Raw genomic sequence first — 16,360 nt, 5'->3', positions numbered from 1 at the left:
ACGTCTCACCCGAAAGACGGAGCACAAGGAGGTGAAGTGACTTGCTCAGGGTCACACAATGAGTCAGTGGCTGAGGTGGGATTTGAACTGGGGATCTCCTGGTTGCAAGCCCTGTTCTTTAAACACTGGACCACACAGCCTCCTATATTTAATATACTGTTATTTTTGTGTGTGAGTAAATAAGGCTTTTAAATTGGCCAAGCCTTCATTTTTCACTAACAAGCAGAGCGTACAAAGGAGATCGCAACATGCCAATAAGTGACTAATCTTTACTAAAGCCATAATGAAAAATAAAGTATTTTATGATGAACACACTTTATTACAATCGTTCTGCGCGACTGTATTTACAATGGAAAAGACTTTAAAAGCCCATTTAATTGTTTCATAGATAAATCCCCGTAAATTAAACCAATGTTACTATGAACACGTTCCTCAGTTGTGATTGAGATACACGAACGGCTTAACATGTATCAATTGAATTCTTAAAGGAGAGCAGAAAAGTCGGCGGAAACACCGATAATCAGAAGCCCGAAAAGTTACTATCCCAGTTACCAGTTATATTATCAACATATGTTAAACAACTAGCAAGGCTTGTAAAAGCTACTGATAGATCGATAAGATACCAACCTATTGAAAACATACGCATTATTCTGTACAAAAAGAGGTATCAATGCTGCAGCACCTTGGAGAGACACGTTATACAGGTGCAGAGGTATCAGTGCTACAGCACCTTGGAGAGACACGTTATACAGGTGCAGAGGTATCAGCGCTACAGCACCTTGGAGAGACAAGTTATACAGGTGCAGAGGTATCAGCGCTACAGCACCTTGGAGAGACACGTTATACAGGTGCAGAGGTATCAGTGCTACAGCACCTTGGAGAGACACGTTATACAGGTGCAGAGGTATCAGTGCTACAGCACCTTGGAGAGACACGTTATACAGGTGCAGAGGTATCAGTGCTACAGCACCTTGGAGAGACATGTTATACAGGTGCAGAGGTATCAGTGCTACAGCACCTTGGAGAGACATGTTTTACAGGTGCAGAGGTGTCAGTGCTACAGCACCTTGGAGAGACATGTTTTACAGGTGCAGAGGTATCAGTGCTACAGCACCTTGGAGAGACATGTTTTACAGGTGCAGAGGTGTCAGTGCTACAGCTGTGGCAAGTGTTAAATGCAAAGTACTAATGTAGCCTGACTACCCCAGAGTGGAAACCCACTCAGTAAGTACGGGGCAATTATCAACCTGCACAGGTTCTTTTATTGACAACACAAGACAGGAAGAACAAGCAAACAGAATAAGTTTTAAAATGTTTATTTTGGGGAATTCAAAAAATACACAAAGCAACTAACATAATATTAAAACAATAAAATGATGTAGTCTAAAATCGGGAGCTTTGCATATTAAAATAAAACACAATAAAACAAATCAAAAACACCAAAGATAAAATATACAAGCCACTTTTCACGAAGCACACACAATAAAGTCTGAAGCTTTGTATATGAAAACAAAATACAATAAAACAAACAGACCACCACTAAAATACAGGAATTGATTATACAAGAATACACTGATAAAAAAAGGATTACAAATCATCTTATGTCCGTATCTAAAACGGAATGCGATCTCTGTACAATGTGGACGATTTAGTTACAGCGACAAAGTTTAAAGCAAAGTCCAATCTCGGATGCAAGCGGTTTCCACAAGAAGGAGATATGGAGGACTGGAACGTCGACGCAGTCTAGAAGTCCTGGGTAGTTTTGTCCGTTTCCAAAAAATCAGGGAGACCAACAGCAGCAGCATCAGTATTTGTGTATCGCTCACACATTAAAACAAGCCCGAGAACAACACCAGCCTTAAAATCAAGGAGAACAACAGCAGCAGCATCAGTATTTGTGTATCGCTCTCACATTAAAACAAAGCCCCAGAACAACACCAGCCTTAAAATCAGGAGACCAGCAGCAGCTGTATCTGTGTATCGCTGCTGCTGTATTCACGAGTCTGGGCTGTTAAAGACGTCCCAGATAATCAACAGATGTAGATCCTTAGCAAGCAGCTGGTTAATAATCGGGGAATGATTAGCGGTGGACAAAAGTGAAACTACACAAAATACTACACGTGAATAATCAAAAGAAAACGTGAATAAACGTGTCCTCTACATAACATAATTAATTAAAACATACAAATGCTCAAAAGGAAAACGTGTTAAAATAAATAAGTGTGCAAACAATAAGAAAACAACTATTACTAATAAAGAGCAGCTTTACACAGCACCTTGTAGAGACACGTTATACAGGTGCGGAGGTATCAGTGCTACAGCACCTTGGAGAGACACGTTATACAGGTGCAGAGGTATCAGCGCTACAGCACCTTGGAGAGACACGTTATACAGGTGCAGAGGTATCAGCGCTACAGCACCTTGGAGAGACACGTTATACAGGTGCGGAGGTATCAGCGCTACAGCACCTTGGAGAGACACGTTATACAGGTGCAGAGGTATCAGCGCTACAGCACCTTGGAGAGGACACGTTATACAGGTGCAGAGGTATCAGCGCTACAGCACCTTGGAGAGACACGTTATACAGGTGCAGAGGTATCAGCGCTACAGCACCTTGGAGAGAGACACGTTATACAGGTGCAGAGGTATCAGCGCTACAGCACCTTGGAGAGACACGTTATACAGTGCAGAGGTATCAGTGCTACAGCACCTTGGAGAGACACGTTATACAGGTGCAGAGGTATCAGTGCTACAGCCACCTTGGAAGAGACACGTTATACAGGTGCAGAGGTATCAGCGCTACAGCACCTTGGAGAGACACGGTTATACAGGTGCAGAGGTATCAGTGCTACAGCACCTTGGAGAGACATGTTATACAGGTGCAGATGTATCAGTGCTAACAGCACCTTGGAGAGACACGTTATACAGGTGCAGAAGGTATCAGTGCTACAGCACCTTGGAGAGACACTGTTATACAGGTGCAGAGGTATCAGCGCTACAGCACTTGGAGAGACACGTTATACAGGTGCAGAGGTATCAGTGCTACAGCACCTTGGAGAGACACGTTATACAGGTGCAGAGGTATCAGCGCTACAGCACCTTGGAGAGACACGTTATACAGGTGCAGAGGTGTCAGCGCTACAGCACCTTGGAGAGACACGTTATACAGGTGCAGAGGTATCAGCGCTACAGCACCTTGGAGAGCACGTTTATACAGGTGCAGAGGTATCAGTGCTACCAGCACCTTGGAGAGACACGTTATACAGGTGCGAGGTATCAGTGCTACAGCACCTTGGAGAGACACGTTATACAGGGTGCAGAGGTATCAGAGCTACAGCACCTTGAAGAGACACGTTATACAGGTGCAGAGGTATCAGAGCTACAGCACCTTGAAGAGACACGTTATACAGGTGCAGAGGTATCAGCGCTACAGCACCTGGAGAGACACGTTATACAGGTGCAGAGGTATCAGCGCTACAGCACCTTGGAGAGGCACATTATACAGGTGCAGAGGTATCAGTGCTACAGAACCTTGGAGAGACACGTTATACAGGTGCAGTTCCTTTCAACGGGCAGCAGGTGGCCTTAATGTGGTAGATCCTGCCTTGCCTTCATTAGGCACGAGGGTTCTTGAGGATGTAAGCTCACATCACTAACTCTTGGGTTATGCGGTTGTGATGCGTCCCTCATTTGCTGCCGTTCCTTCTCCCTCGCGATGGCTCTGGTATACATTATCCCATACGTAATGTCATTGGTGGTCATCTTCGAATTGAAAGGGAACATTAGGCTACTTCCTGTAACCCTGGTTCCCTGAAAGAGAAGACGACCACCAACCGTGAGGTTCGCATCAGTTGCCCTCACGGGTTCAACAGAAAAAGAGAAATGGCTTCCTCAGGATGACGGTTTTAATCCCTCAGTGGCGGGACTGAGTGCGTCATCCCAGGAAGGGGCCAATCGGCAGCTCTGGTATAGAGAGCTCAGCGATACCTTTCCCAATGGGCAGGCATAGCTATATGTAATGTCAGTGGTGGTCGTCTTTCAGGGAACCAGGGTTACGGTAAGTAACCTGACGTTAGATGGTACAGCATTAACAAGATGCAATGCGTGATGCTGCACATGGCACTGAATAAAAATATGTTTTTCATAAACTCATGTCTAGTTTATATAGATTATATTCCACAGTACTGTAATGTGTTTGTAATAAATATGTTAGTAATACCCTGTAGTATGTTAAACTTGCTTTAGGCTTGTTGCTCTATGTGATTGAATTAAAGATGAGATCACTGATTCCAGTCTATTTGCCAGTGCTTTACTAATCATTTTTAAATCTGTGTTTAAGAGCGATAACGGACGGTAACTTGAACACAAAGAGGGATCTTTATTTGGTTTTAGCAAAAGAGATATGAGTGCTTGTCACATGGCTGGCTGAGTGGTGACGTTAGAACCAGGAAATGAATACACAGAGACAGGACAGATGAGGTTAAATGATGAAAGCGCTGTTGCGCGGTTTATTATAAATAAAAGGTTTAAACAAACAGAAGACAGGACACGGCACTTGAGGCCAAAATAAAGAGACAAACAAAACGGATTAACACTAAACAAAACAGTGGACGGACAGACAATCAAACACGGTGAGTCAAACAGTTATTATTATTATTTTTGTTATTGTTTATTTTACCTCCTTCTCCACACCCGTTCTCCACTCACCGAACACACAACCCCGAGTGAGTAAAACGTGCACCTATATATACTGTTGTGCCGGGATTCCATTACCAATTAATTATTCACTTGAATCCCAGCACGTGAACTAATTATGTGCAACCTCGTGCTCACATATTATATACTTTAAATGCACGTGAAGTGATGTGCCATCCTCGTGCCTAAATACAATTATACATTTTAAATAACTTGTGCTGCACACACCCATTTATATCCCGTGCAGCCATATCTATACACCAACATTAACACACGCACACGCAACATACAATACAGAAATGCACACAGGGGCGGGGCACATTGCCACAGTGCTGTATTCATAGATTGTGGAATACTAGAATTGGAGGCTGTGTCTGTTACCATTCTGAAAAACAAAGGGGATATAAGAGACCAGAAATGTTTAAAAAAACTCAGCTGGGTATCCATCAGTTCCTGGGGCTTCATTGTTTGGCATTCTGAAAAGTGCTTTACCATAATCTTCAGGTGATAGCGGGTTATCCAAAACATCGGCTTGCTGTTTGGATAGTTTAGGAAGATCAATATATCTTAAAAATGTTTAAATATATTCTTGATTATTTTCATGGTCTGGAGTATATAAATTACTGTAGAATATTTTAAACATTTCGCTGATGTCCTTTTGATCATGAACCGTATCCCCTGTTTGATCTTTATAACTGGAATAAGCGATTTTTCTTTATTTCTTTTTTAAGCTGTTTTGATAATAACTGTCTTGTTTTATCACCAAATTCAAGATTCTTCTGCTTCAATCTTAACATTATTAATTTAGTTTGTTCAGAAATTATATTGAGTTCATATTTAACTTTTACAAGTTTCGTATGATTCTCTTCTGTAGGTGACTGAGAGAATAGAAGATTGTCTGTCTTATTTTTGAACTGCTCTTTTTTCTTATGGGAATAATACTTCCTCTTAAAACTACCTTAACAGTCTCACAGAGCAAGGTTGGTGAAATTTCTGGGGAGTCATTCAGTTCTAAAAAGGAGGCCCATTCTTTATGAAAAAAATAATCAAATTGTTTGTCCTTAAGTAGTGAGATATTTAAACGCCACTGAGAGGGAGAACATGAGGTAGTATTAAATGCTAGTCTAAAGCTAAAAGGGGCATGATCAGAGATAGTGATAGCTTCAATGTTGCGGTTAGAAATTCTAGGCAGAGTCTTTTGACCCTGTGACGGAGGCAGCTTTGTTACATGACAGACACAAAGGGTTCATGTTTCTTGTGCGATACCCGTGATCAAACTTGAACTAGAGGATCACAGAATACAGCTGTGTACTGAATATGAAAATCATTTATAACGTGTCATCTGGAAACCACAAAGTCACATGGACCATATATGGCAGCCACATGAGGTCACATTTTAACCAATGTGCATCCTTGGCATAAACAAAAGAGAAAGTGTGAAGAAAAAAAACAGTGTACTTACAGATGTTGTCGTCATCATAGTCATCGTCATCATCATCGTCATCATCGTCATCGCCATCATCGTCGAAAACTGTAAGAGAAAAAACTAGAACTGCACTGAATGCTGAAAGCCGGTATCTCTCTGAAAAGCTGCACATTTTCACAGCGCTGCATGAACAGTGCTTCAGTACCTCAAATATGTATGAAGGAAAACAAGCAGAGAATTCCAACATTTTTCAAAGAAAGAAAAGAAAACGACTTCCCTGTTGATGTGTAATAGTTTGTTAAGGGTGATTATACCAGCTCAGTGCAGGGTCAGTATTGCAGAGGGGCCTAATGTGCCCTCTGTGCTCTCGTGAGTCCTGTATAGAGGGCGGGGCTGCATAACTGAGGTGGGGTTAAGTTTTTTTGTAAGCCATTGTCATGGGCAAGCCTCCCTACTGCACAAGTGACTATTATGACTTGCTGTGACAGGGGAGATCTGTGCTGGCTGTCGGGGCGCAGGCATGAGCTGCTGCGGGGGGGTGGGGGGGGGGGGGGGGGGGGGCAGAAAACCCTGTAGGACTCCACTTCTCAATCATGGTGTTGAGTTACAAATACCACGTTCCCATGAACCACGGAACTCTGGAATGTGCTCGAGTTGCCCCCAACCCACCTCCATTTCCATGTTTTTAAATTATGCGAGTTGGCTCCCAATTCTGTCTGATTTCAGGCTGGAAGGAAATGACATCACTAAATGTCAATCAAAAATGTTATAGGGGGCGGGAACATAATTATACACCCGGGTTCGTGAACGCCAAAAACAAGTAAGATGAGAGAGCCATTTTTACTGAATAAAAAGATTTGAAAATATTTATGATTATGTGGTGATATAGAGCAATGTATGGATATGTATTGCGTGAAACAAATGTGAAAGAATATTGAGATGGATTTATCTTTTAAACTGTTGAGATTTGGACTATAATTCCGTCTGCAGTGAATTCACGCCTTGACCTTAAACTGTTTCAGCTGTACCGCAGGTGGCCATCCCTTGTACCTGATTTTATAGGTAACCCTTCAATAATCAATTTATCTTGACTAGTTAAGCACGTCATTAGTTCTATTAAGTAATTTAGAGATAATCTGAATGAAAACTTGAACACCCTGCAGCTCTCATGGACCAGAGCTGACCACTCCTGATTTTTTTTTTACACACTTGATGCTGCTAAATTGATCAAAAACTTGCATTCTTCAGAAATGGCTGATTTAAAGGTTACCTATAAAACCTGCTGGACTACTTTCTCACTCAGTGGAAGTTTACACAAATAAAACATTATGAAAAAAGTCTTCATTATGTACCAACAACACCCTCACAGACCCATTTAATAGCAATAATACCCTCCAGGGTCTGTGTGTTATCATGAGGTATCACCTTCTTGGGCGGTTGATGGACTCGACTTGGTCTCATGCCTCCCAAGGTGTGGTGATATCTCATGATAACACACACCCTATCGTGTATTGTTGCTTAATTACTCCATACCGCTGTGTGGCAGGGTGGAGGCTGCCCCTGTAAATATTGTGTTTAATGATTGTAAGTAGAAATGTGTAACCTTTGTAAAAACAAGGTGTATGCTGGATGGCAGGGCTGGGAGGTTAGACCGCCCCGCTGGCCCAAATGAAACTGAATGTGCAGCAGGTGGCCACGTGTTAGTTGTATGATAATCAATTAACACTGGTCACCTGCCTTTAAAAACAGGCTGAAAAGTCAGTTTCTTTGTTCTGTGCTGTTTGTGTGTTTGCTGCTTTGTCTGCATAGCCTGGACATGAAGGAGGAGAACCCTCACGACTGCTTGTGGAACCAGGGTGAGCTTCAGCACGATCCCTGCGTGTTTAACTGGGATCGTGGACTTTATAGTTCCTGGTGCGAGACCTCCCTGTGGCTACCATTTATTTCTGAGCTGTGTTTTGTATTTGTGTAATTTGTGTGATTGTATATATCCTTCTGCACAATATCATTGCTGGTACCCTAGTGGTGGCAAATGCCTGCCTTTAATAAAATATTAATTCATATTAATAAAGCCTGGACGCCTAAGCAGCGTTTCAAATCCAAACCCTCTGTGTCTCAAGTTCTCTCAGCGGATACACACACTATATCAGTACACCTCTGTTACAAGCGGTTTTCATGTCACACTGTGTAACAGGGCGAGGAGCGCTGTACAGTGTTCTGTTTGTTTATTTTTAGAACGGGGTTTCCCCCCTCCGGCCCTGTGTTATTTTGTATTTGTACATTATTTTTATTTATTATTATTATTATTATTATTATTTATTTCTTAGCAGACACCCTTATCCAGGGCGACTTACAATTGTTACAAGATATCACATTATTTTTACATACAATTACATTATTTTTTTTTACATACAATTCCCCATTTATACAGTTGGGTTTTTACTGGAGCAATCTAGGTAAAGTACCTTGCTCAAGGGTACAGCAGCAGTGTCCCCCACCTGGGATTGAACCCACGACCCTCCGGTCAAGAGTCCAGAGCCCTAACCACTACTCCACACTGCTGCCCTATTATGATTTAGTTATTGTTGTGTTATTGCTTGTTTATAATTTATTTATGTTTGTAAATGACGGTGAAAGCCGTGTGTTTTGGTGTATGATTTATTTGTTGTTGTTGTAGTATTATCATTATGTGTAAATATGATGGCAAGAGCCATGCGCCATGTTTGTTATTGTTTTGTTTATTTTTAAACGTGTTCTGGCAGAGGCGAGATGGGTGCTCGTCCTCTGCCAGGAATAAATTAAAAACCTCGTGCAGAAGGTAGCCATCTCCTGAATTAAGTGATTAATTTGTTGCTAATCGGGAGATGGTCACCTGCATAAAAGCCTGCAGCTCTCTGCACTCGAGTGGTGGGTGTTAGGAGTGAGAGCGAGAGAAATAAGAGAAATGAAACTTAAAAAATTCAAACGTATAGGAACAGTGAAGGCGATAGCCCAGCCTGACCTATTCCCTTTGTATTTTTGTGTTCGTGATTTGGTTTTGTTTATTTTAGCTCTGTGAGCAAGTTTCTTTTTGTTTAAACCTTTTATTTAGTTTTTGTATTCTTTAAGTAAAACGGCACAAGCGCCTTTAACTGCAGTACTGGTGTCAGTTGTATTTACGTTCCTGCTTCTGACCAGATGTCACCGCCCAGCCACACTGCTAAAATCTTCTCGATCAACCAATGAGCATTGACACAGTGAAATGGGCAGAGATTTGTGACTCATGCCAAAGTGAAATCTGATCAGAATGAAAGCTCACCAAAAAACAACATGCAGTGATTATACTCATAATCACTGCATGTTGATTATATACCTGTAAAAAATATATACATGTAAAAATAATGTGTAAAAATTAATGTAATTGTATGTAAAAATAATGTGATATCTTGTAACAATTGTAAGTCACCCTGGATACCGTCTGCTACGAAATTAATAATAATAATAATAATAATAATAATAATAATAATAATAATAATAAAAGATACAATGCCTTCTATTAATAAAGCTGAGCCTGTCATATCTGATCCTGTAAGACATGATCCCCTCTATTAATACAGAGCCTGTCATATCTGATCCTGTAAGATACGATCCCCTCTATTAATACAGAGTCTGCCATATCTGATCTAGTAAGATACAATGCCCTCTATTAATACAGAGCCTGTTATATCTGATCCTGTAAGACATGATCCCCTCTATTAATACAGAGACTGTCATATCTGATCCTGTAAGATACGATCCCCTCTATTAATACAGAGCCTGCCATATCTGATCCTGTAAGATACGATGCCCTCTGTTAATACAGAGCCTGTCATATCTGATCCTGTAAGATACGATGCCCTCTATTAACCGATGGACCTCTGTCATGCGTAATTTACAAAGGCTGCTACCAACTGAATGGCACTGATGGAAACTGATCAATGCATATTTGATTATTTGTCTAAAACAGTAAACTCAGCTCTCGCAGGACAGAATGGATTCCACTGCAGATAAAAAGAAAGTGGTGCGTTTGTGAATTCAGTTTCACTTTTTACAAGCTGTCATGTAACTACTCAGTGTAACCATGTTAAATACAAGCAAGCAAGAGATTCATATCATTACTGTACTGTTAAAAAGGTGAAACAGGATGTGTTGCCGCCCTGCAAAGCCAGATTGTGTTTGTGATCGCTTTCTTGTTGTTTCTGTCTCGGGTTAACACGCATGTCTGATTACTTTGGCATAAGAATTGACTGAGAAAGCACAGTAAGTGATTTTTGGAATTTTGTAAATTGTCAAATAATGTTTTGTAGCGTGCACAGGGGTAGGGGTCAGGGCTGGTAGGTGACGCAATCTGAAAAGACATAAGCCCGATAGACACTTCTTGCAAAGGAGCCGGCTCTTTCGTACAGCGGTATATCAGGCTTATGTCTTCGTGTGTGATTATGTCACCTGCCAGCCCCGCTGCTGCCTTCCCCCGTGCACGCTACACTCTCCCCTGCCAGCCCCGCTGCTGCCTTCCCCCGTGCACGCTACACTCTCCCCTGCCAGCCCCGCTGCTGCCTTCCCCCGTGCATGCTACACTCTCCCCTGCCAGCCCCGCTGCTGCCTTCCCCCGTGCACGCTACACTCTCCCCTGCCAGCCTCGCTGCTGCCTTCCCCCGTGCACGCTACACTCTCCCCTGCCAGCCTCGCTGCTGCCTTCCCCCGTGCACGCTACACTCTCCCCTGCCAGCCCCGCTGCTGCCTTCCCCCGTGCATGCTACACTCTCCCCTGCCAGCCCCGCTGCTGCCTTCCCCCGTGCACGCTACACTCTCCCCTGCCAGCCCCGCTGCTGCCTTCCCCCGTGCACGCTACACTCTCCCCTGCCAGCCTCGCTGCTGCCTTCCCCCGTGCACGCTACACTCTCCCCTGCCAGCCCCGCTGCTGCCTTCCCCCGTGCACGCTACACTCTCCCCTGCCAGCCCCACTGCTGCCTTCCCCCGTGCACGCTACACTCTCCCTTGCCAGAAGGCTGCTGCCACCCCCTGTGCACGCTACACTCTCCTCTGCCAACCTCAAGTCCAAGTGTAACGAACCGTGGTTTCCACAGGCAGGAGTTTCTCACAGGGCGAGGCAATCCACACACAGGCAGAGGGCGGGCGCGAACCCGGGACCTCTCGCTCTGAAGCATAGCGCTGAACCGACTATTTTGTACAGCGCTATCGGCACTATGCTTTAGTTAAAACAATCTTTGAATCCTTGGCTAGGGAACGAACATTCGAACCTTCAGACACAGCCTTAAAAAAGGTATAAGACTAACTTGTCATGACAAATTGCTACAGAGAAGAGTGATGATAGAAGATATTTGTGAAATTTAAAAAAAAAATAACTAACCACTGACCTGTGGCTTGTGCAGGTGGTCTTGTTGTCTTGACTTTGCTGGTTGTGTCACTGCTCACAGAATACCCCAACTTCCCTTCCACTGTGTATCTAAATTCATACTCTGTGTTCGGTTTCAATCCTGATACAGTGAGGGTCTCTGTTTTATAAGTGCTGGACTGAATTGCCCATTCCTTCTGATTAATGCACTTATACTCCAGATGGTATTTTAGTTTCTGATCAGCATCACTACTGGGAGGCACCACCTTCAGAGTCGCACTGTCATGGGTGACATCACAGACCTCAGGGACGTCAGGTTTTGCTGGGATCTTGAAATGTATGTATTTCGATGCTCCATTTTCATGCAGGAGAATGCAGGCTCCAGGAAACTCCTGGTCTTCCTTAGAAGCTATGAAGAATTTTGTTTTCTTATTCTCCCTGTTGATGTTCACTAACTCCTGGAATACCTTCAAATACATTTTTATCTTCAGTTTAGTCTCGTTGCTCACCCATTGCTTGCTCTCTTGATGGACATATTTACTAGGATTTGAACTTTGAGTGTTCTTACTCGCTTGGGTTTCAAGGTAGTTATTTAGATCTTCCAGATATGGTTCTGGCTCGTGCAGTGAGGTGAAGGTAAAGCAAACAATATTTTCAGTCTCATTGTTTAATTCTTCCTGGTCTAGCTCATTCATAGAAGATACAGATTTTATGTCTGTTAAATTAGTAAGGCAACCCCCCACGGTATTGATTTCTCTTTTTTTGATGTTCAGCCAAGCATGTTGTTCTTTAAAGTTAAAAGGGGACTCTTCGTGATTGTTTAAAATCTTTCTGAGTGACTCTTCCTTTTGCACACCTCCGCGGATGGAAGGCAGCACAGTGGAGAGTTTGCTCATGAAATTCAGCTTGTACTGATTGCCACTTTGTTTCAGTTTTTTAATCTTCTCATTGACTTCAGGAAACGTTTGGGTAACAATGTCTTTTATCATGTCGTTGCTTTGCATTTCAATTGTATTAAATTGCTCTAAGACAGTTTGCGCAGATGTTACCAAGTAGTCACTTATGTTCCTTTCCAGCTTGGCAGCCCTGGAATCCAGCTTGATTAACGGGTACAGCCAGACCTTCACAGGCACTGTGTTCTCTCCTTTGTCCCCGAGCAATTCTGGAAGAGTTGAGTAGGCTTTCACAGCATCTTGGTAAGTTGATGGGTTAGATTTGAGATGAAAATCTCCATGAAATGTACATTCCAATTTTTCAACTTCATCTTTTTCTGTTTCCTTCAAGTCAGTAGAGCCTTGACCTTTGATTTTAATTGTAGGTATTTTACTTATTGCAAGCTCCATTTTTCTGTGGATTTCCTGTTTCTTCTCCTCTGAAGATACCTGCTGGTCGAATACGAAATACGCTTGAGCTCCGTACAGCACAGCGGTGACCACGTGAGTCGCTGTCTTGTCTTCAAACACGCTGGGGTGAGACACTTTCTCTTTGGCCAGGTGATTCATGGTCAGATTCTCAAATCGTGTCGTTGTGTAGTACCGCAGAGTGATTCGGGATTGTCTTGTTGATTTCTGTTTGTCGTCGAAGTACTTTGCAGCTCCACCCACTTTAACCAAACCAACCAGGAGACTCGCCTTCAGGGAAGTGTCCACTTTCAAAGCAGAAGCCTTCTCTTCAATGGAATCCGAAGTGCTCACACTGAACTCGGTTATCGGCTGGTTTTCTTTATTTATGCTGCCTTTTAGTTCTTCTAGGTTCCACAAAGTAATTCCTGCCATGCAATGAAGATACACAACTTAATACATTCATCTCAAGGCAAAGTTTACTTCAGGCTTTAAATAACTTTATCAAAACCACATTAATGTTCCAAAACTGAGCAGTGTGTGTGTGTATATTATATAAATTAGTTACGAATATTAGCAGATCTCGAAATAAACATGATACCTCTTTATTGCAGACATTTACTGGTAAATCTCAAGAATAACCAAGTGACTTTACCAATAAAGCTTCAGTAAATCATAAGATTAACTGGTAAATCCAGCAATCTATTTCTACCAGACATTCCTTACTTGGTAAATGTTGACAGTTTCCAGTAAAACGTAAGATTTTACAGATTTGAACTTTTACTGTACATGCAAACTGTTCAGATGCAGAGTGGCTGATTACCCTGCGGGAGCTCCCTATTGAATCTCTCCTGTTCCTGCGCTTCACACTGGTGCGCTGTCTCACTCGTGTGGGCTGAATAAGTGCAAGCAAGGGTCAGCAGTCACCTGGAATGAGGCGATCCTTCCGGCAGTCATACAGCATTCCCAGCTGGAAGGGTCGTCCGAGAGCTGCCATCTCCAGCGTCTCATCCCCTGCATTAGCCATGCTTTATCTGAAGAAGAGGCCCTACAAAACAAGTGTGACACATCTGATCAGTAGCTTCCATCTTCAAGTGTAGTGCAGTGTTGAGAAAGTGAAATTACAAGACTGCAGCTTTGAAAATGATAAATATACAGAATGGAAATCAATGTGCATTTTATTATGGATACATTACACTGTGTAACATTTTTTTTTTTTTTTTGTTCCTGGGTAGTAAGTGTTATTTCCTAATTGCTTATGCCTCAAAAGTATAGAAAATGGCTGTTATTCCCCACAAACTTTGCTTTTGTGACCAGGACAGTGATATTTTGAAATTTACCTATTTTCCAGAACATTCCAGATAGATTCAGTGCTGAGTAAACTTGGAGTAACTTCGAGAACTTTCTAGAACTTTCCAGTAATATGAATAGTAGTATAAATACAGGGGCCTTAAGCCCACCAGTTCAGTTTAGTTCCAGCTGCCTAAGTGGATACATATCTGCATTTTTCTGAGATGGCATCAAGGTCATAGGAGACTTAAAAATGGTGGCATTCCTGATGGGTCTCCAAGGCGGTTTTAGCAAGTTTCCCTGCTATCTTTGCCTTTGGGACAGCAGGGACACCAAGGCGCACAACCACAAGCGGGACTGGCCACAGCGGACCGAGTTCTCTGTGGGGAGGAACAACGTCAAGTGGGAGCCACTGGTGGACCCACGGAAGGTGCTGATGCCACCACTGCACATCAAATTGGGCCTTATGAAACAATTTGTCAGAGCTCTAGATAAGGAGTCGGCAGCCTTCAAGTACCTTCAAGACTTCTTCCCTAAGCTGTCTGAGGCAAAGGTCAAAGCCGGTGTCTTCATCGGACCACAGATAAAGAAGATCCTGGAGTGCAATGAATTCCCCAAGAAGCTCACTAGTAAGGAGAAAGCGGCTTGGAACAGCTTTGTCGCAGTGGTTCGGGGCTTCCTGGGCAATCACAAGGCCGAAAACTATGTGGAGCTGGTTGAGACTCTGTGAAGAACTACGGCACAATGGACTGTAGGATGTCCCTCAAAGTCCATATCCTTGATGCTCATCTTGATAAATTCAAGGAGAACATGGGAGCGTACTCGGAGGAGCAAGGCGAGCGCTTCCACCAGGATATACTGGACTTTGAATGCCGCTACCAAGGACAGTATAACAAGAACATGATGGGAGACTACATTTGGGGGCTGATTCGTGAAAGTGATTTACAGTATAATCGTAAATCTCGAAAAACTACTCACTTCTAAATCTTTTGTAGTCATTTTTGTATTACTTTAGTATAAATACATGTTAATTTGGATTCATATGTTGTTTTTTTCTGACTTTATGTGAACGAAAAGACACAAATTCGCCCGTTTTCTCATTGGAAATAGGTAAATTTCAAAATATCACTGTCCTGGTCACAAAAGCAAAGTTTGTGGGGAATAATAGCCATTTTCTATACTTTTGAGGCATAAGCAATTAGGAAATAACACTTACTACCAGGAACACAAATTGTGTTACATAGTGTTATCATCATGGCTGTAACTAACTATGAGGAAACCAAGGTCCTGTCCTCGGTTGTTTTTTGCATCATCAGTGCTGATGCTCATGTACAAATTCTGGTAAAGTGCAAAAGACTCCTTCGTTTTCTCTGTCGGTTTGCTGTGTAACATAGATTTAGAGGTTGAATAGTAAAGACCAAGCAGTCATATAAATACTGCAGGTAGAGCTTGAAACCCAAGTGTGACCTGGTAGAATGTGAGCTCTGGTTATGGCCTTGATTATCATGTATAGTTAGGGTTAAGCAGTCACTTTAATGTTAAACCTCATTGTTTGTACTTTAATAACTTTTGACCCCATTCAAGAGACAGACCCCGTTCAGTCTCTTGACGTGACCCATTTCGTTACGCTTGGATTCCGAGATCCGGATAGTGAAAAAAAAGTTACACACAGACCACACAGACCAGAACACATGGGCAAACGCAGTGAAGAACTTCCTCGAGGGAGCAGTGACGATGCCATGGGAAATCAACCCCCCCATCCATAATCATAGAACACAGACCAGAACACACGGGCAACCGCAGTGAAGAACTTCCTCGAGGGAGCAGTGACGATGCCATGGGAAATCAACCCCCCCATAATCATAGAACACAGACCAGAACACACGGGCAACCGCAGTGAAGAGCTTCCTCGAGGGAGCAGTGACGATGCCATGGGAAATCAACCCCCCCATAATCATAGAACACAGACCAGAACACACGGGCAACCGCAGTGAAGATGCCATGGGAAATCAACCCAACCCCCCCACCTCCCCCCCTGTGGCGGAGTGTCCCGCCCCTATTATTATTATTTGTATTATTGTTTGCGGCGCGGATAACAGCGCAGTGTATTTCTTATTATTTATATTTAAAAACCTCGTGAGGATACATGACTGATCAGCTACTGATTATGTAACTAGCTAACAGTCATGCATCCTTACCAAACGCGTGCAGACACTGGCCGAGGGGTAATAAGAT

At 42.8% G+C, this 16,360-nt stretch overlaps 1 protein-coding gene across 1 annotated transcript in view; it reads right to left on the bottom strand.

Annotated features, from left to right (window-relative positions):
* Positions 1–1,784: 1,784 nt before the first annotated feature.
* LOC117432957 (neoverrucotoxin subunit alpha-like) overlaps positions 1,785–16,360 on the bottom strand; it is a 16,471-nt gene continuing 1,895 nt past the window's right edge. The window contains exons 2-5 of the mRNA XM_059018841.1: positions 13,763–13,883; positions 11,518–13,263; positions 6,158–6,226; positions 1,785–1,857 (exon numbers count right to left, since the gene is read on the bottom strand). Coding sequence (XP_058874824.1) covers positions 1,823–1,857; positions 6,158–6,226; positions 11,518–13,263; positions 13,763–13,862 — 1,950 coding nt within the window. The 5' untranslated portion in view covers positions 13,863–13,883 and the 3' untranslated portion in view covers positions 1,785–1,822. The remainder of the gene's footprint in view (positions 1,858–6,157; positions 6,227–11,517; positions 13,264–13,762; positions 13,884–16,360) is intronic.

This window comes from Acipenser ruthenus, unplaced genomic scaffold (genome assembly GCF_902713425.1).
Source record: "Acipenser ruthenus unplaced genomic scaffold, fAciRut3.2 maternal haplotype, whole genome shotgun sequence".
NCBI classification, from domain to species: Eukaryota; Metazoa; Chordata; class Actinopteri; order Acipenseriformes; family Acipenseridae; genus Acipenser; species Acipenser ruthenus.
This window is presented reverse-complemented; position numbering and strand designations above follow the sequence as displayed.